Source organism: Oncorhynchus keta, chromosome 32 (assembly GCF_023373465.1).
Source record: "Oncorhynchus keta strain PuntledgeMale-10-30-2019 chromosome 32, Oket_V2, whole genome shotgun sequence".
NCBI lineage: Eukaryota > Metazoa > Chordata > Actinopteri > Salmoniformes > Salmonidae > Oncorhynchus > Oncorhynchus keta.
The window spans coordinates 10,367,632-10,387,213 of record NC_068452.1 but is presented as its reverse complement, the minus strand read 5'-3'; the positions used below and the strand labels follow the sequence as shown (position 1 = coordinate 10,387,213).

The 19,582-nt window shown below is 42.2% G+C and overlaps 1 protein-coding gene and 1 pseudogene across 3 annotated transcripts; one reads left to right on the top strand and one right to left on the bottom strand.

The window, feature by feature from the left end:
* Window positions 1-279: 279 nt before the first annotated feature.
* LOC127914380 (apoptosis-stimulating of p53 protein 2-like) lies at window positions 280-6,802 on the top strand (annotated as a pseudogene). Its single transcript, XR_008088204.1, has 6 exons — window positions 280-285; window positions 655-792; window positions 1,283-1,416; window positions 1,769-1,937; window positions 2,170-2,367; window positions 4,053-6,802. The product of XR_008088204.1 is annotated as an apoptosis-stimulating of p53 protein 2-like (transcript).
* On the bottom strand, window positions 4,354-19,420 carry LOC118365048 (GTP-binding protein 2-like). Of its 2 annotated transcripts, none has more exons than XM_035746950.2 (12): window positions 18,668-18,789; window positions 18,347-18,373; window positions 17,994-18,178; window positions 17,697-17,808; window positions 17,198-17,395; window positions 15,103-15,277; window positions 14,490-14,709; window positions 13,362-13,497; window positions 12,941-12,999; window positions 12,310-12,481; window positions 10,052-10,216; window positions 4,354-9,007 (listed from the first exon to the last, which is right to left on the bottom strand). In XM_035746950.2, exons 1-12 carry the CDS (start codon window positions 18,668-18,670, stop codon window positions 8,813-8,815), a joined length of 1,647 nt encoding a protein of 548 aa, XP_035602843.1. In that variant the 5' UTR covers window positions 18,671-18,789; the 3' UTR covers window positions 4,354-8,812. The 2 variants fall into 2 exon arrangements, with proteins under 2 accessions (XP_035602843.1, XP_035602842.1); XM_035746949.2 differs by lacking the exon at window positions 18,668-18,789 and adding an exon at window positions 18,847-19,420 and having other exon boundaries at window positions 4,357-9,007.
* Between the last annotated feature and the right edge of the window lie 162 nt (window positions 19,421-19,582).

Below are 19,582 nucleotides of genomic sequence, written 5' to 3'. Positions count from 1 at the left end.
TTTAATCCAGTTGAGGAAAAAAGAGAACAAAATGTTAACGAATTAGATTTCCTGAAATAAAGCAATTTCTCGAAAATGAACACTCGGATTATAGTGATATGTCCGATTTCGCAAACAAGTTAAAGTATGTTTATATAGGTGTATTCTAAAGCGAAGCGTGTTGATTTTTTATCCGAGGGTATCCTGCTATTGACACACTTGTTGAATTATGCACGAGAATGTGACAACAGTAATTAATGAAGCAGTCCTGTTCCACCCCTTTATGTTAATGTGTCATATATGCAAGTACATCCAGTGTATTTCTGCATATGATGCACATATCATTATATTTTTAACACACACCCCAAAAAATACCTGACACAATATTAAAATGTTTATATTGGACAAATTGAATACCTGCATTTCCACCAAAGTCCCTGAACTGCAGTCATTATTTGTCTGAGCCAGTAAAATGTTTTATGTGCTATAATGTAGTCAATATCTGATGGATAATATAATTTCTAAAAGTTTGGAGGATATCCATTGTCCAACTGTTGCACTTATTATAATTCATTTTAAAACCTTTTAACAATTTCGATGACCATAGCTAGCATATGTCACTGCATTTTTATATTGTAATTGTGAAGCATTACACCCCTCACTCCACTCCTGCAGGGCAAGAGGACCGACCTGCGGAAGGTCGGCTCGGAGCGCATCGACCACGGCATGCGGGTCAAGTTTAACCCCCTGGCCCTGCTGCTGGACTCATCTCTGGAGGGCGAGTATGATCTGGTGCAGAGGGTCATCTATGACGTGAGTAGTCCCACTCCTTTTTAATTGAAGAGACAGTATAGCGTTGGGAAGAAAATGGGGGTGAGGAGTCAAAGGGCTGTTGGTCAGATTCTCAGTGATGTGAGTTTTACATCATTAGCCCTGCTAATTTCGTCTGTTTCAATGTTAATACCACAGACTGGATCACCTCAGGCGGCTCTTCCACGCAGACATCCCATAAGCAAAGGCTTTGCAGTGCCGCTGCAAGTAATGCTTAGGTAGTACTCTTAAGCAACAAGAAATGCTGGTCAATGGCCGTCAAAATGCTTAGCTTAGAAGTTGCCCTTAGGCACAGTTATAGGACCTGCTAAAAACCTACCCAAATCCTAACCTCAACCATGTTGCCTTTAGGGGACAGATCTAAGATCAGCTAATCCCTCCCCAAATCCTAACATCCACCATAAGGGGTAAAGACCGATAACTGACCTTTTCTAGGAAATGTCTTGAAGCCTATTAACTTTCCGCCTTATAGGTGGATGACCCCAGCCTGCCCAATGACGAGGGCATCACAGCCTTGCACAACGCCGTCTGCGCCGGCCACACCGAGATCGTCAAATTCCCGGTGCAGTTTGGCGTGAACGCCAACGCTGCCGACAGCGATGGCTGGTGAGCCATTTTCACTTTACAGTGGCCATTGTCACTTTAGTTGCCGTTGTCCCTTTACAGTAACTTTATAGTGGTTGTTGTCACTTTACAGTAGCTTTATAAAAGCTGTTGTCACCCCCATCAACCAGTAGCACGTCACATCCAATGTTTTCATGTGAATGACGTTATCCAGTCGCCCACTATTATGAGTTAGTTTTTTTCTCTCTCCTCCTTCTCTCCCTCACCCCTCCTCTTGCTCTTATCTCCTCCAACTCTCCCACTTTGTTCCCTCTTATCTCCTCCCTCTGACCTCCTCTCTACCTCCTTCCATTCCTACCTCACTCTTACCTCTCCGTGTCTGTCTCTCTCCCAGGACTCCGCTGCACTGTGCGGCCTCCTGTAAGAACGTGCAGGTGTGTAAGTTCCTGGTGGAGTCCGGGGCTGCTGTGTTCGCCACCACCTACAGTGACATGCAGACAGCGGCAGACAAGTGCGAGGAGATGGAGGAGGGCTACGCACAGTGTGCTCCCTGTTCCTCTACGGTGAGACCGCTAGTGTAATCTGACTGGAGACCAAGCACAAACATTACTTGCTCAAAACAATCAGTGTGTCTCCTCTTTTTTTCCCGTTTTTGCACTCGACCCCTCCACTGGTTTACAAAATGTAGCTACCCTCATCTACTCTAACATTCTTCCCTCCATAACACGTTTTAGCGGAAATTGAATCTTAACGTCTTGTTCCTGACGAGTTGGGTGTGACTTTGTGTTGATGCAGGTGTACAGGAGAAGATGGGCATCGTGAACCGTGGGGTGGTGTACGCCCTGTGGGACTACGAGGCTGAGGACGATGACGAGCTGGCCTTCCAGGAAGGCGACTGCATGACGGTGCTGCGGCGCGAGGACAAGGACGAGAGAGTGGTGGTGGGCCCGCTGCGGAGACCGAGAGGGCTACATTCCAAGAAACCTGCTAGGGGTGAGCAGGAGAGAGAGTAGAGACACTAGCCTGGCCACACATATGCTCTACCCCTAGATCCTAAGCCCTAGGCACTCCTGTAGATCTGAAATGATTGGATAGGTGTAAGAAATGTGGCAAAAATCATAGGCAGAGTGAAGAGCAGTCAATATGGAATCCAGCAAATTGTCTGTGGGCTGCAGCTACGTATTGTATTCAGAGCAGTGGTTAAGTATAGGAAAAGTGGACATACACATATCCAGTAGTTTTGACCAAGGGCCATTTCCACAAATCGTCTAAGAGGAGGAATGCTGATCTAGGATCTGTCCATATACCGTAAAATTTCCATTAAAAGGCAAGCCTCCAGCAAACTCCGGTCACTTCTAATGGCCGGGCATCGCAAAATAAATGGCAGTCTGTATTAAGTGTAGGGTCAAAACAGGGTAATTACCGTAGGTTATGCATGCACGCATTCTCGCACTGCTCCAGTGGAATTTCAAAGCATCTCTACCAAAGAGTTAAGAATTGGTTTTCAATCCTCTACCTCGCGCTGGATGATTGATCCCCATCTGCCAAAATGCAATAATTCTGTCTGTGTAGCCAGCAAAAAAACTGACAACCGTGTACTTATTTATTTAACCTAAGGCAAGTCAGTTAAGAACAAATTCTTATTTACAATGACGGCCAACATAGAGGTTGGATATTCGACAGATATTCGGAGAAATATATCTAACTTTCAACCTCTAAATGTGTTTTTAATTAGCAAACGGAACTGTTGGTGAACATATTAATGACAGTAGCTGTTTTTATCAACTTGTAGAGCTAGAAACCCGACTTATAACAGGGTGAGCTCTGCATATAAAGCAAATAATCGACCGGTTGCTTAAAGTGATACATTTTGGCAAATGAAATGTGAAAAGGTCTACTCTGAGATGTTGTGAATACTGGCCCCGGTGCTGGAGGTTGGAAGAACATGTTCAGTGAAAAGCAAGTGCGCAACGTTCACTGGGGACACCCGTACAAAGCGAGGCAACGGTGTACTTTATGACCATGCGGACGCCTCCGAGCGGTCGGGTAGGCTGCTTGGAGTGTTTATCCAACTGAAGAAAAATGTATAAGAATAATTATGTCACCCCCTCTTCTAAAACCAAAACTGTGCCCCTGGTGAAAAGGGCAACTTGCAATCTATTTGGGAAGAAATTGCCCTTGGGGGTCTACTTCTCCGATTAGAAGACTCGGGAAAACCTAACTGTTGTGTATTTATCATTCTAGTTTGTCCCTTTAGGGCACCTGTAACACCCCCTGCTTACCTACATTGGAAAGCTGGGAATGTTTTGTCCTGTGAAACGCATTAAACAATGCCCATGTTAGTTTCTACTCCTGTCTAATGTTCTGTCCTTGTATTAGCTGTATTAGTAATACATTGTGCTATGTTAGCTAACATTTCTTAGTCACGCGTGCCTTGTAAAGACCTACCAGCTCTATGCGTAACCTCCTTGACAAAAACTTGTCTGCCAGTTCACATATGGAGATCATCCCAGATCTGGCAATGATTAATATATTTCTTTAACTAGTGGGGGAAATCCTGTCACTTAAGAATATTATGTAATAATGCTGAATCTAAATTGAGACATCTAAATGAGAATCTCAGCCCCCTGCTTACCATAGTTATATGATCTTTAAAATTGTATTTTCTTATTTTTTAGCTGTATCTGAGGATCAAGCCACGGCAGAGGAGCTTGGCTTAAATTATATCGGCTCACGTTCCACCCTACTCGCTGAAAACTACTCCGATTTGAAGTTACTTTTTGAAAGGCGAATTAAGAACCTAAAAGTCCAGTGCTTACATTTCACACTTCTGGTCTTTTGGATGTCAAAGTAAAGCATTCCACTTCAAGCTTTTGAACCTGTCTGTGAAAGACTCATATCATGCTAAAGGGTTTTCAACCTATGTATGGATAATATTCACATGGTCACGCTGTTTCCTTTTCACTGCAGGAATGTATACACCGCGCAACATTTGTAATGGAGACTTCTGAACAGTGTTTTTTTTTGTAGACGTGTGATTTTTCTGAGCAGAATCCATTTTGTAAGGGTTTGTAACTGTGGCAGTTGGAAATGTAAAGCTTTTTCTACGTCATGGCAAGCTTATATCCACACAAGATACAGTATATGAAAACTTTGGTTGTGTATTTGACTATTTTCCTTTATCTTCCGTTATCACAAACAATCTTGCTGTGGGTGTACAGTGCCTTCAGAAAGTATTCATACCACTTGACTTATTCCACATTTTGTGTTACAGCCTGAATTCAAAATGGATTCAATTAGTTTATTTTCTCACCAATCTACACACACTAGCCCATAATGACAAACTGAAAACATGGTTTAGAAATGTTTGCAAATGGATTGAAAATGAAATACAGATATCTAATTAACAAGTATTCACACCCCTGAGTCATTACATGTTACATTACATGTCTTTCTGGATTAATCTCTCTCTAAGAGCTTTACACACCTGGGTTGTACAATATTTGCACATTATAATTTTTTTTTTTAAATCTTCAAGCACTGTCAAGTTGGTTGATCATTGTTAGACAGCCATTATCAATTCTTGCCATAGATTTTGAATCCGATTTAAGTCAACTGTTTCTAGGCCACTCGGGGACATTCAATATCATCTTGGTAAGCAACCCCAGTGTATATTTGGCCTTGTATTTTAGGTTATTGTCGTGTTGAAAGGTGAATTTGTCTCCCAGCATCTGTTGGAAAGTAGACTCAACCAGGGTTTCCTCTAGGATTTTACCTGTACTTAGCTCTAGTCTGTTTTATTTTATCCCAAAAAAACTCCCTAGTCTTTGCCGGTGACAAGCATGCCCATAACATGATGCAGCCACCACCATGCTTGAAAATATGAAGAGTGGTACTCAGTGATATGTTGTGTTGGATTTTCCTCAAACCTAACAATATTCAGGACATAAAGTTAATTTGTTTGCCACAATTTTTTGCAGTTTTAGTTTAGTGCCTTATTGCAAACAGGATGCATGTTTTGGAATATTTCTTTCTTTAGGTTAGTATTGTGAAGGAACTAATGTTGTTGAACCATCCTCAGTTTCACCTATCACAGCCATTAAACTCTAACTGTTTTAAAGTCACCATTGACCTCATGGTGAAGTCCCTGAGCAGTTTCCTTCCTCTCCGTCAACTGAGTTAGGAAGGATGCCTGAACCTTTTGTAGTGACTGGGTGTATTGATACACCATCCAAAGTGCAATAACTTAACCATGTGCAAAGGGACATTCAATGTATGTTACCAAGTATCATGGGCATTCTTTGTGAGGCATTGGAAATCCTCCCTGGTCTTTGTGGTTGAATCTGTGTTTAAATTCACTGCTCGACTGAGGTACCTTGCAGATGATTGTATTTTTGGGGTACAGAGATGAGAGTCATTCAAAAAATCATGTTAAACACTATTGCACATTGTGAGTCCATGCATCTAATGTGACTTGTTAAGCAAAAAAAAAAGGGGGTTGAATACATTTCAGACATTTCAGCTTTTCATTTTTAATTCATTTGTGTGTAGACCCGTGACACAAAATCGGCTTTAATCCATTTGAAATTCAAGCTGTAACACAACAATGTGGAAAAAGGTTGAGGGGTGTGAACACTTTCTGAAGACACTGTAGTTCCACCTATATTTGAAGCTATGTAATGTTGTTACTTTCAGTTTTCCTATCAATGTTTATTTTCCAATGTTTTTGTAGAACATTATGTGTATGTGTGTTTAAGTACTGTATGTAGCCTGGCATGCTGTGCTATGAAGTGCTAATAATGCTGAATGCACAAGCTTCAACGGCATTGCTCAACATCACCTCCTCATTCCAAACCTTCATATCTTAAAGAGATGCTCAACGTTGTTCGTGGAAAGGTAGCGTCCTGTAGGTTTTTGCGCCAACCATAATCTAGCCCATCCTATTTATAACAATTAGGTGGTTGATAAGCTGAATTGGGTCAGTTTACAACTGCGGTTGGAGCGAAAAACCTACAAGAGGGTAGCTCTCCAGGAACAAGGTTGGGCAGCCCTGCACATGGACCAGACAGAATTTTACCAGCATTTTTTTGGGTTATACATAACTTTCATGATTAAGCCATTATAAATACGTTTTAATCCTTTATAAATGATTTGAAATACCTAATTTCAATGTAAATGATGAAATAGTCATATGAATAGTATATAGACCCTTAACTATTTATACATGTTTAGCCTATTCATGAAAGCCATTATAAGAGTGAACACATTTTATTAATGGCAATTGAGTCATTTAAACCAGTGACATTTCAAAAACTTTGCCATCAGCTAAACTGCAAAATTCACATTAAATGTGTTCTGTGAACAATCGGTGTTGACCATCAAGCCAAATAAGTTCAGCTTTTAAAAAGTCAATACAAATATGCAAAAAGATTGTCTTTTGATGTTTCTATGGATGTCATGATAAAACATGTTTAATATTTACACAACCTTGATGCAATACATACATACACATACTGCAAACCTGCCACTTGTCTCAACCGAATAGAAGCTAATAATACTTGTAATATATCATCTAAAAGAAAAGTGCTCTGCATGCTTTCTGTACTAAATTTGTATATTTCCTCTGACAGTAAACATTTAAGATACTGTAAAGATCAGCTGATACTTGAATAAACAGCATACATCTGGTCACCAAGACCTCAATTTGCATCAACACCATGATAAATTGAATCCCGTGTTTCACTACTGCACACCTTATAAAGCTCTCCCGGACTAGATTCGGTAACATCTGGCATACACACAAACATGCAGGAGCTAAAAAAAATACAAGTGCAAAATCGACAACTCCCACTACAATTTTAGTGCTTCAATATGGTATTTAGAAGTTCAGGCACAGTACATTCAATGCTTTAGTTATAATTGCACACAACCCCGTGAAGGATAAGGGATAAAGTCAAGAGTTCAAGAAATATTTGTAATTTAGGAGTCCATTTTGTCTGACAAGATTTTCACAAGTCCCTATTAAGCATGCAGACTCCACATGGGTATCTAGCTGCACGAAGCTCCCTTGTACACAGATGAGCCTGAAGCTATGACACAGTATAAATAGTTTAAACCTGTGTAGGTTACCCATTGCTAACCTGTAGCATTGGGTTCAATTGGGTTAACATAACAGGGTTTCAAAAGCGGTGTCGCTACCATGAGAAAAAAGCTGTGTTGCTACATCACTTAAAATACTTGCCCCTGCATTTCTTTCAGAACGGGTTTGCAATCCAAGAGTCTTTTGACTACGCCAAGAGTCTTGACTCTGCTCATTGTCAACCCTCACACATTACTGCTGCCCTACAGACTTAGTTGAATTTGACATTTGGAAAATTAGCTTGGCATCATTTACGGTTGGTGCTAGTGCCACTTGTGCCACCAAAATGGGCAGCACGTAGTCTAATTTTCATTAATACTAACCAAGACGAATGAAGTGCAGAGTTAACCACATAATAAGGAAACTTTCATTCAAAAGCATGGTAAAAGAGCTCTTTAATTTGCAGACAGGACCACCACTGGTCAACTCCCCTGCTTTGCTCATGCTTTTGAAAGCAATGCTAACTGATACAACCTGTTTACACTAGCATTGCTACATGCTAGCCATTCTGGATGTTGGTAAATAACAAGCTAACAAACTTAAAAACGACAACGCCTTAGGTCAGGGTTTCCCAAACTCAGGTCCTGGGGCCGCCCCTGGGTACACGCTTTGTTTTTTGCCCTAACACTACACAGCTGATTCAAATGATCAAAGCTTGAAGGTGAGTTGGTTAATTGTATTGCTAGGGCAAAAACCAAAACTTGCACCAAGGGGAGTGGGGCCCAGGACCGAGTTTGGGAAATCCTGCCTTAGGTAAGTCGACAATGTCCTAATACTTTTAAAAAGCCAACTATCCCTTTAAACCTCCAACGGATGGGTATGCTGAGTACGTTCCACATTGTCCAGTATAGTAAAACAGGGAGAGCAGGCATTTGATCTATTGTATCTGTTATGAAATGACCAAGAGAGGGACGGGAATGGTTCCTTCAAGCAACCCACAGCAGATTAGATGAAAGCTTAGCCTGCCTTCGACGAGGTCACCAGACTTTGATTTAAGACACCGACCTTTGCCTCTACCCACACTCATCAAAGCATTCGTTCCAGAATCCACCACTGAGAAATATCAAGTGTTTCAATAGGGCTTCACATCTCTACATGGCACGAAGGGCAGATGTGGAAAGTACAGTACAGACACACTTAGATACACACAAATGGGGATTAAAATACTAGTGTGTGGTTCAATAACAATCTACTGGGATGACGTCCGGCGCCGGCAGTTCACACAAACTTACTGAGAGAGGGGGATACATGTTCAGGAGAGCTTATCATTTCTTCTCCTTCCCTCCTTTCTCCTCCTCTCTATTTCTCTATCTCCATCTGGTTCTGGTCATGGATCTGGTTCTGGTCATGTGAGTCAGGCAGGAGGCTGGTGACATGGCCGATGCCCTTGGTCACGCCCTCCCTGAAGAGCAGCTTGGCGCCCATGCGGAGGTACTCGGGGTGTTTAATGAAGCGAAAGCAGACCACAGCCCTCTCTCCTGTGCGCAGCTCCTCCTGGTGGTGAAAACAGGGATGGGGACACAAAACGGTTCGTGTTGACGCATAAATCAGCAGGGCCACAATCAGTAGGCAGACGTTGTGGAACGTTGCAGATAGCAATGTCATGGATAGAGCTGACCTGATTCCTCTTTCTCTACATGACAGAGAGGCATGTTTGTTCTATATAATAACATTTCTATCTGAACATTGCACAAAGTTGTGTCCTACTGAACGCGGCCCATATTGAGGCAGTGTATACTTAAGCAATAAGGCCCTTGGGGGTGTGGTATATGGCCAGTAAATCATGGCTACGGGCTGTTCTTGGGCACGACGCAACACAGTGTCTCCTGACCCCTCCTGTCTCAGCCTCCAGTATTTATGCAGCAGTAGTTTAGGGTCAGTTTGTTATATCTGGAGTACTTCTCCTGGCCTATCAGGTGTCCTGTGTGAATTTAAGTATGCTCTCTCTAAATCTCTCTTTCTTTCTCTCTCTCGGAGGACCTGAGCCCTAGGACCATGCCTCAGGACTACCTGGCATGATGACTCCTTGCTGTCCCCAGTCCACCTGGCCGTGCTGCTGCTCCAGTTTCAACTGTTCTGCCTGTGATTATTATTATTTGACCATGCTGGTCATTTATGAACATTTGAACATCTTGGCCATGTTCTGTTATCATCTCCACCCGGCACAGCCAGAAGAGGACTGGCCACCCCACATAGCCTGGTTCCTCTCGAGGTTTCTTCCTAGGTTTTGGCCTTTCTAGGGAGTTTTTCCTAGCCACCGTGCTTCTACACCTGCATTGCTTGCTGTTTGGGTTTTAGGCTGGGTTTCTGTATCAGCTGATGTACGAAGGGCTATATAAATACATTTGATTTGATACAGCCCTTAGCTTTGGTATATTGGCCATATACCACAAACCCCTGAGGTGCCTTACTGTTATTATAAATAGGTTACCGAGGTAATTAGAACAGTAAACAAGTAGTTTGGTCTGATATACCAGGGCTTTCAGTCAATCAGCATTCAGGACTCTAACTACCCAGTTTATAATTATTATTACTAACTTTTCCATGCAGGCACTCCACGGTAGCCGTCTGTCTTACGTTCCCCACGTGCACAGTCACTTGGAAGCCCCGACGGAATGTTTTGGCGTGGAAGAGAAGGACGATGGCCGCCTCAAACTGCCAGCAGATGGTGGGGTTCATCTTCGGGCTGACCATCACCATACCCTATTCAACACACACGCACCAATAAGTACTTTGGGAGATGGGAAAGGAACAACAGTAGAATACATTTTGACTGCATATGATTTGTGAGTTGTTTGTGCATGTACAGTTGAAGTCTGAAGTTTACATACACTTAGTTTGGAGTCATTAAAACTTGTTTTTCAACCACTCCACAAATTTCTTGTTTACAAACTATAGTTTTGGCAAGTCGGTTAGGACATCTACTTTGTGCATGACACAAGTCATTTTTTCAACAATTGTTTACAGACAGATTATTTCACTTCAAATTCACTGCATCACAATTCCAGTGGGTCATAAGTTTACATACAAGTTTACAAATCGACTGTGCCTTAAAACAGCTTGGAAAATTCCAGAAAATGATGTCATGGCTTTAGAAGCTTCTGATAGGCTAATTGACATCATTTGAGTCAATTGGAGGTGTACCTGTGGATGTATTTCAAGGCCTACCTACAAACTCAGTGCCTCTTTGCTTGACATCATGGGAAAATCTAAAGAAATCATCCAAAACCTCAAATTGGAGACCTCCACAAGTCTAGTTCATCCTCGGAAGCAATTACCAAATGCCCGAAGGTACCACGTTCATCTGTACAAACAACAGTATGCAAGTATAAACACCATGGGACCACGCAGCTGTCATACCACTCAGGAAGGAGATGCGTTCTGTCTCAGAGATGAACGTACTTTGATGCGAAAAGTGCAAATCAATCCCAAAACAACAGCAAAGGATCTTGTGAAGATAATGGAGGAAACAGATACAAAAGTATCAATATCCACAGTAAAACGAGTCCTATATCGACATAACCTGAAAGGCCGCTCAGCAAGGAATAAGTTACTGCTCCAAAACCGTCATAAAAAAGCCACACTATGGTTTGCAACTGCACATGGGGACAAAGATTTTCTCTGGTCTGATGAAACAAAAATAGAACTGTTTGGCCAAAATTAGCATCGTTATATTGGGAGGAAAATGGGTGAGGCTTGCAAGCCGGATAACACCATCCCAACAGTGAAGCACAGGGGTGGCAGCATCATGTTGTGGGGTTGTTGTGCTGCAGGAGTGACTGGTTCACTTGCATCATGAGTCAGGAAAATTATGTGAATATATTGAAGCAACATCTCAAGGCATCAGTCAGGAAGTTAAAGCTTGGTCGCAAATGGGTCTTCCAAATGGACAATGACCCCAAGTATACTTCCAAAGTTGTGGCAAAATAGCTTAAGGACAACAAAATCAAGGTATTAGAGTGGCCATCACCAAGCCCTGACCTCAATCCCATACAAAATGTGTGGGCAGAACTGAAAAAGCATGTGCGAGCAAAGAGGCCTACAAACCTGACTCAGTTACACCAGCTCTGTCAGGAGGAATGGGCCAAAATTCACCCAACCCTATTGTGGGAAGCTTGTGGAAGGCAACCTGCAATGTTTGACCCAAGTTAAACCATTTAAAGGCAATGCTACCAAAAACCAATTTGAGTGTATGTAAACTTCTGACCCACTGGGAATGTGATGAAAGAAACAAAAGCTGAAATAAATCATTCTCTCTACTATAATTCTGACATTTCACATTCTTAAAATGAAGTGGTGATCCTAACTGACCTAAGACAGGGAATTTTTACTAGGATTAAATTGTGAAAAACTGAGTGTAAATGTATTATATTGTGTTATGAAATGTGCATGGACATTGTGTCAGATTGTTCAAGGACAAAAATATTTTTTTCACTGATAGCTATCAATTTTAGAATTACTTTATTTCTAGAAGAGATTTATATTTCCCATGAGGGAACTTCTTGTCTGGAGTGCTTCAAAAAGAAACAAACAGAAACATAATTGGCTACGCAGACCTCCTACCTATACTTGAGGTTTCACATGTAACACACAAAACACAGGACAGATGAGAGTATCATAACCATGAGCAGTTTGTGCAGTCATCCTGTTTCCAATTGTGACCCTGAAATGTTCAGTCATATTAAGGGATGTGATTGGCAGAACATAGAAAATGGGGAGGAAAGTACAGTATCTTATAGATAAATATCATGAAAATTCACATGCAGTGCGGTTGTGTTGTGGCTGAACCCTCTGACCTTGCGGAGCAGCGAGCGGTCAAAGTTGCCGAGGGCCAGTGTGGCGGCTTGGCCGGCTCTCAGCACCCTGCATGCCGAGCGGTTCCTATGGATGCTGCCCACCTTCAGCCTCAGGAAACGGCCCTCGTACGTAGGGCCAACCACCAGCCTCTCCCCCTCGCGACACACCCCACTGTCCGCGGGTCAACGGGAGGAAAAACATTATGATATGTCAGTGGGAACTCTCCAGGGCAAATTATTTTTAGCAGCAATTCAGGGTTACACAGTTTGCAGTACATTGACTTCTATTGTTTTTTGATTTGCTAAAAGCTTAACTGAGCAAATCCTCTGGTATGATCTTTAAAAAAAACTCAACAAAGTCACCTATAGATGTGAACATGATGCCCGAAAAATGATAACATCGGTAACATGACTTAAATGGGATTTGTGCCACAAATGCTAAAACATTAGCACTTGAAAACAGTGCTAGGGAAACTAAACTAAAGCAGGATTGCTGTCAGACCTTGTCCATAGACAGCTTACAGGGTAAGGAGACCAATATGTCATTTTGTAATTTGGGTGAACAATCAGTGCTAAATAAATCCATTATCATTCCATTCATGAGTATCAACATGACATATGGCCAACTGACCTGTAGAGAGTTCCTCCCACCACTGTCCCCACATCTGGCACGGTATAGATCTCATCTACCTATATTCACAAGCAGAGGAATGAGGAGGTATATTTTGCTAGCATTGATACAGAATATTGGGCGTGAATCTGAATGTGTGAAAGTGCATGTTCACATCTCGTATGTGTGCAATGCACGTGTGGGTGAATGTTTTGTTATGCGTGTGCATGTATGCGTTTGGATGGGTGTGGTGTGTTTGTAAAGAGTGTGTGTAAGTGTGTAATATATTTGTTGTTTCTGCACAAACGTGTGTATGTGTATTATTGTGTTAGTTGTGAGTGTGCATGGACACACACAGTGTCCATGCACACACATAATTCACACAATAATTGTATACGTTAATGTGTCTGGGTGTGTGTGTGTGCATACGCAGGTGTAGTACCTGGAACTCAGTGAGTTGCTGCATGAGCTCCTCCTGCTCCTTGCTGTTGCTGAGAGGAGGCAGGATGTTGAAGAAGACCTTAAGCAGGGCCAGACTCTCTCCAGACACGCTGGACAGGGTGAAGATGGGCGTGATGCTACGGCACAAAGAGACAACGTGAGGGACACACCAGGGTTGAACACTCAAGCACAGACTATACACGTTGCAAAAGTGGGCATGAGGTGACTTTTACGACCAGAATATAACCTATGCATAACGTCAAAAAAGTTGTCGTAATTGTGTCATTTTGTGTAAAGAAATTGGCTTGGGTGATCGTAACGTCATTCTCTGGATGTCAACTGGTTTTCTGATTGAGGAGACGTCCGATACATCAAATCATAAAGATGTCATATTTTGGATGTTATTTGGTCAGATAACCAAATAACAACCAGATAGACCTATTTTTATATGGTTGCTCAAAAGTCAAAAAAAAACTTCTCACCTGGTTATCTGACTTCCATAAAATTAGTTACACCTGGGAAATTGCGTTATTATGATGTCCCATGCCAAATTCTGCCCACTAAGTTAGTTTGTCCCTTGATATTTAAATGAGACTTAGGTCAAATAACTAGGGCTGGGAATTGACAGGGACCTCACGATACAATACTATCATGATACTTTGGCGCTGATACGATATGTTTTGCAATTCTCACAATTCTATATGTATTGCGATTCGATACGGCAATTTTATTGTGATTCGATGTTCCAAACATATTGCTCACCATATATCTGCTGCAGAGGGACAAGCGAGAGCCATGAGAAAACACGTTTTGATCAGTCATGGAAATAAAAGTGTAGAAAACAAATTGGCTCCCTATTTAAAAAGATGGAGAACAAGCTATGAAGGAAACATACTGGAGTTTTGGTGCAGCTATCGCAAAAATAATATTGCGATATTGTCAAAACGATACAATATATCGTCAAAAACAGGTAACTGTATTGATTTTTTCCCCCAATACAAACAACGTTGCCGCTTGCTAAGTCAATTCCTTTCTCGTCACCCTGGACTAAAGGCCTATGTGGTGTATATTGGGTTGTGAATCTCAATTCCAGTTTCCTTCTAGGTCTTTTCTCCTTTTCAGCAGATACCTGGAGGACTGAGCGAACTGCTGGGCGGCTGTGACGGCGTCGTCTGGGCTGGCCACCACCATCGGCACTTTGTTACAGCCGGGAAGCTTGAGGACATGCTCCAGCTGGCGTACTGTGCGCTCCACTGTTCCTTTGGCACACAGGTCCACCTTGCTGACCACGATAAAGATGGGCACCTTTAGTGCCATGGCCAGGCCCAGGTGCTCGCGGGTGGTGCCAGCTAAGAGAGAGAAAATATTATCTGGTTGGGTCAGTGGTAGGGTCATAAAACTCCCAGTAATTTACCAAAGTAACCAGACTTCAGAAATGTTGGTAATTTACTGATTATTTTGGAAAATCTAAGGAAACTTTGGTAATTTATATTTGAGTAAAAATGGTGTCCATGAATTTCTTGTAAATAGACCATGTGGTTCAGGAGGAGATTAATGGAAAAACATCTAATCAACAATGACCTCATTTGCAATTAACGGCCACTTTGTAACCCTAGTCAGTGGTCACATAAGTAGTTAAACGCACATCACTTTTCATAGCTTGCTGGACCAAACAAATCTTGTAGAAGTTAACAAGGCCCGCACAAACTACACTGTTATTATAGCTATATGATCGGGCTTACCTATGCCTGTGTTGGCGCTGACCACCAGCATGGCGAAGTCTGGGCAGTAGCTGGTGAGGCCAAAAATTGTGGTTTTCAGGTACTTGTGGTGGCCGGCCAGGTCAATGAAGGTGATCATCTTAGAAGAGCTCTCGCAAATCTCCTCGGCTGTACGGGAGTCACTGTAGTTCACCACCTTCAAAAGCCACATGAGAGGAAGTTCAATTAATTTGTGTGTTGTTACACTGTTTTTATGGGTTAGGCCAGGCAAAGTTGAATTACTCCGCCTCACTTTTCTCCACACCAAAAAAATAAATAAATTCAGATGTGTTATTCTTTGTCCAATATATGCGGCTATTTGTTTATAATGCACTGTCCGCTCTCCCTTGAGGCTTTCCTAAGTTGATGCCCAACAGACCAAACAGCCTCAAATCACGCGCTCGGGTCATGTTCGAGCCTCGGATTGGACAGTGAAACACACACGCTCGCACCTGCGGGCGATGTACAGATGTTTCATTTCTGGCCAGAGATCAGGGCATTCATCAGCAAAGACGCAGTGCAAGCCAATAGTATTTTGGACAACCAAATTTAAGTCAAAATGATTGATGAAATCAAAGTTTGTCAGCTGTATGGTGATTTGAAATTCAGAACTACTGGTATTACCAGTAGCAGTAGGCCAACCGATAACACCACAACGGAATGCATTTGAAGTGATGACCCGCCGCCGAGAACAACTAGCATGTCCAGCAAAGTACATTGCCAGTGGCACACACACATTTCGTGCAGATCAGCAGGTGGGGGCTTTTTGTGGCAGCCAGATGAGACAATCGAAGGAGGATGCGGTGAGAAAAGTTACTGGGCTCTAATTTAGTCAAGCTTGCTCTATATAGATTGATGCTTCTAATTGTGCATGTTATAAACCAATTTTTTATTTTTTGATGATTAAAGCTGGATGGCTGGATTTATGTATTTTTTCCCCAATGCTACATTAATTTGGCAGACCTAACTTGATTGACCCTCTTTCTACAAGGCCTCCTCTATGAGAGGCCTAATCATATTTGTATGAATATTCTGTTAATGTCAAGGCTAGAGATGCATTCAGGTAATGAACTCATTATTATGCATCAACATTTTAATTTGATTACAATGATTTATTGTCAATCATTCTTGAATTTGTTAGGCTATACAATTAAGTAGATAAAAACATTCATACATTATTTTATTTTTGAATATAATTTTTGAATATGATAGAATATTGCATTCCATTATACATCCTATGTGAATAATGTTCATTAATGTTAATATGTGTATTAATAATAATAATCTGAAAATCAGTGTCTCGACTCCCGCCGAAGTTGGCTCCCCGCCTGTTGGGGCGGCGCTCGGCGGTCGTCGTCACCGGCCTACTAGCCGCCACTGATCCCTTTTCCCTTTTCTGTTAGTTTTGTCTTATGAGTTGCACCTGTTTCCGATTTGTGTTTCTTGATTTGTTTCCCTATTTAAGATTGTGGAACCCGCCCTTTGTTGTGCAGGATTATTTTTGTGTTTACGTTTGTGTCATAAGTGTTGTTGTGCTCCAGACCGTGTTTACCCTGTGTTTGGGTTGGTCAGCGTTTGCGCCCTGTGTTTTGGGCATTACCATTTTCGGTGCCGGAATAAAGTGCATTTTTCCCCTGGAACTCTCTGCACCTGATTCCTACCTACACACCTAGTCAGCCGTGACAATTAGTCTGAAATCGAATATTTTGCCTATTGTCCATGTCCGTATAGCCTAGGACAATGTGGTAAAGTACTGTTATTCCTTATCCACCTAATGATAATATATATTTTTTTTATAAAAAAAATGTTGCTCGCTCACCTCACTTTTCTGGGGGGAAAATCCGTTAAACAGTGAATCAATTTTGTCTGGCCTTAGTAACAAATGGAAGATGTTCAAAACATGTGTGTGCTGTTACACAGTTTATTGTGTTATTACTTTTTTGTCTGTGTTTTTGAGGAATACATTTTGTAGTTTTTGAGGAATACATTTTTTTACGTCCTTGGTCAAAGGAGGGGAAACTCATGCATGTTTATCCTTCCTTCTGTATCTTGTCACCTATAAGACGCAGTTACCCACCTCCCCTTTGCTATTGAAGCCCAAAATCTCAAAGCTGATGCTTGATGTCCTGCCTGTTTGGATCTCATGAAGGTGTCTGAAGAGGTTGAGGCGTGCCCGGCCTCGCCCGTTGTCCAGCTCGCCTTGAGTCAGCACGCCCAACAGCGTGGACTTCCCTGAGTCCACGTTTCCCAGTACCGCCACACGCAGGTCCAAGAACTGCTCTCATACACACACAAGAGACACAGCAGTGAAAATACAGCAGATCGGCGTGGCAGAAATCCTTCATTGTATGTACAGCTTACCATTGACCGTTTATATAATTGAGTGCAAAACAAGTCACTCTTCTTTCGCATTTTAATGCTTAATTGATAGACAGAAAATAAAGAATGGGAGATAGGTGAGAAGGAGACAGTGAGAAGTGATTTGAACCACAGACTCCGGGGAGCGTCGCATATGTGCAAGGAGCCAGGAGTGTTAGAACTGTCCCTTAAATAAGACAAGGTGCTGTTTATCCCACCTGTTGGTCGTCTGGAACTTTTCGGACAAGAACCTCTGAGATTTTCCGGCAGTTTCTGTCTGAGTCGTAATCCACCTCTCTTTCCCGTAGAAGTGTGATGTCAGCACCAACCCTGATGAGGCAGAGATATCACATTTATCACCTGTTAAATACAGTAACAATGGCAAACTGTCAAATTAGACATTTATAAACTAGTTTCTTCAAGAATCAATGGGTATAATTGAAATGACCATTAAGCAGAAGAAAATACCCCAGATTGTGCCTTTGGTGATATTTGCATATGAGGTAGTGACATACTTCTCTGCCATCCTCCGTAGGGTCTTCAGTGAGGCTCTCATGTCTCCCTCTGACAGTCCGACAAGCAGACCATTGTCTTCCACCCCAATCTGATACACTGCCTCGCCCCGTCCCTCTTGAAGACGCCATTTTAGCTGGGTGGCAAGGTGTTCAAATCGGTATTGTGTGGGGTTCACCAACTTCAGCTGCAGTGAAGTTAGAGCACGGGACAGCACTTCACCACCAAGAAGTGTCCAACAAGTGAACCACGTGTGAGAGTGCATGCATATACATGGATGTGTTTTGACTTTTGATTACTAGCTACAGGTGAAAGGGAAGATGGCATGCAAAAATAAAGAAATGTATACTAGTACCTTATATTCAATGTTTCCTTCTTCAGCCTGAGAGAAACAGAGGGAAGGACATATTTTGAAAAGGTGTGTCTATACTGTATTTTGACAGACAAGCACACACCCCTGTTGACTAATGTACTTCTGAATAAAAACTACCCACACCACAGCAAGCTATCACTAGAGTATTTTACATCTACAACAACATGGAGCTGTCAAGCTGCTCTCTTGCAGTCGACACAACATTGTAATGTATGAACGCCAGCTGTTGTTGTTGTCAACAAACAAACACATGCCCATCCCCTGCTTATAACAACGTCATGTATGGCCAAAAAGTTTTCTTACCATGGAAAAAGCTCAGACGACAGCATCTGCCAGAAGCTAGCTAAAATAATGTCCGAATTTGTAAAAAGCTAGGCTCTGGCTAGCCTAGCATTGGATAATATCGCTAGCTAGCCGACTAACATGAACTTGATAGCAAGCTGCAGCTAGCTACATACAGTAGCTAACGTTAGTCAAGTTACCTCCGGTGGTAAATATGGTGGTGTTTTGTTGGTCTTCGTCTTTTTACTCCTCCGTCTCTTTCTTCTTTTCCCCTTTTTTGAACGCGTTTTTTTGGACGTCATCCTTCTCCCGTTACCTGAACTGGGTCCTTGCAAATTTGATCTAACGTTAGGCAAATTTGATCTAACGTTAGCGGTTGTACCAACACCGGTCCCGCCTGATATTTGCGCATCCATCACGAGAATGAACTAGCTAACGCTAACCCACGCTATAGGAATATAACGGACTTAAAGTTGTACGCCTGAAAATGAATAAATACACATACATATGGGCTCAGTATGGGTAGCTAACGCAATCGGTCCAACTGAGGCTGGCCTTCTCTCCATCACTTGCCTTCTGCTAGCTAGCCCATACTCAGGGCTCCCCAACTGGCGGCCCGCGGCCCGCGTCCCGATTTATATTATATTATTTATATTACCATTTTTATATTAACGAATTTAAATGTTTTTCATTGTTGGACATACAATACTAAAAACACAAGCAAATCAGCTCCAGTTGATTTAATTTGCCAGCAGTATACCACCCTGCATCCCACTGCTGGCTTGCTTCTGAAGCTAAGCAGGGTTGGTCCTGGTCAGTGATTGGGGACACTGCCCTGTGTAGGGTGCCGTCTTTCAGATGGAACGTTAAACTGGTGTCCTGACTCTGAGGTCATTAAAGATGCCTTGGCACTTGTTGTAAGAGTAGGGGTGTTAA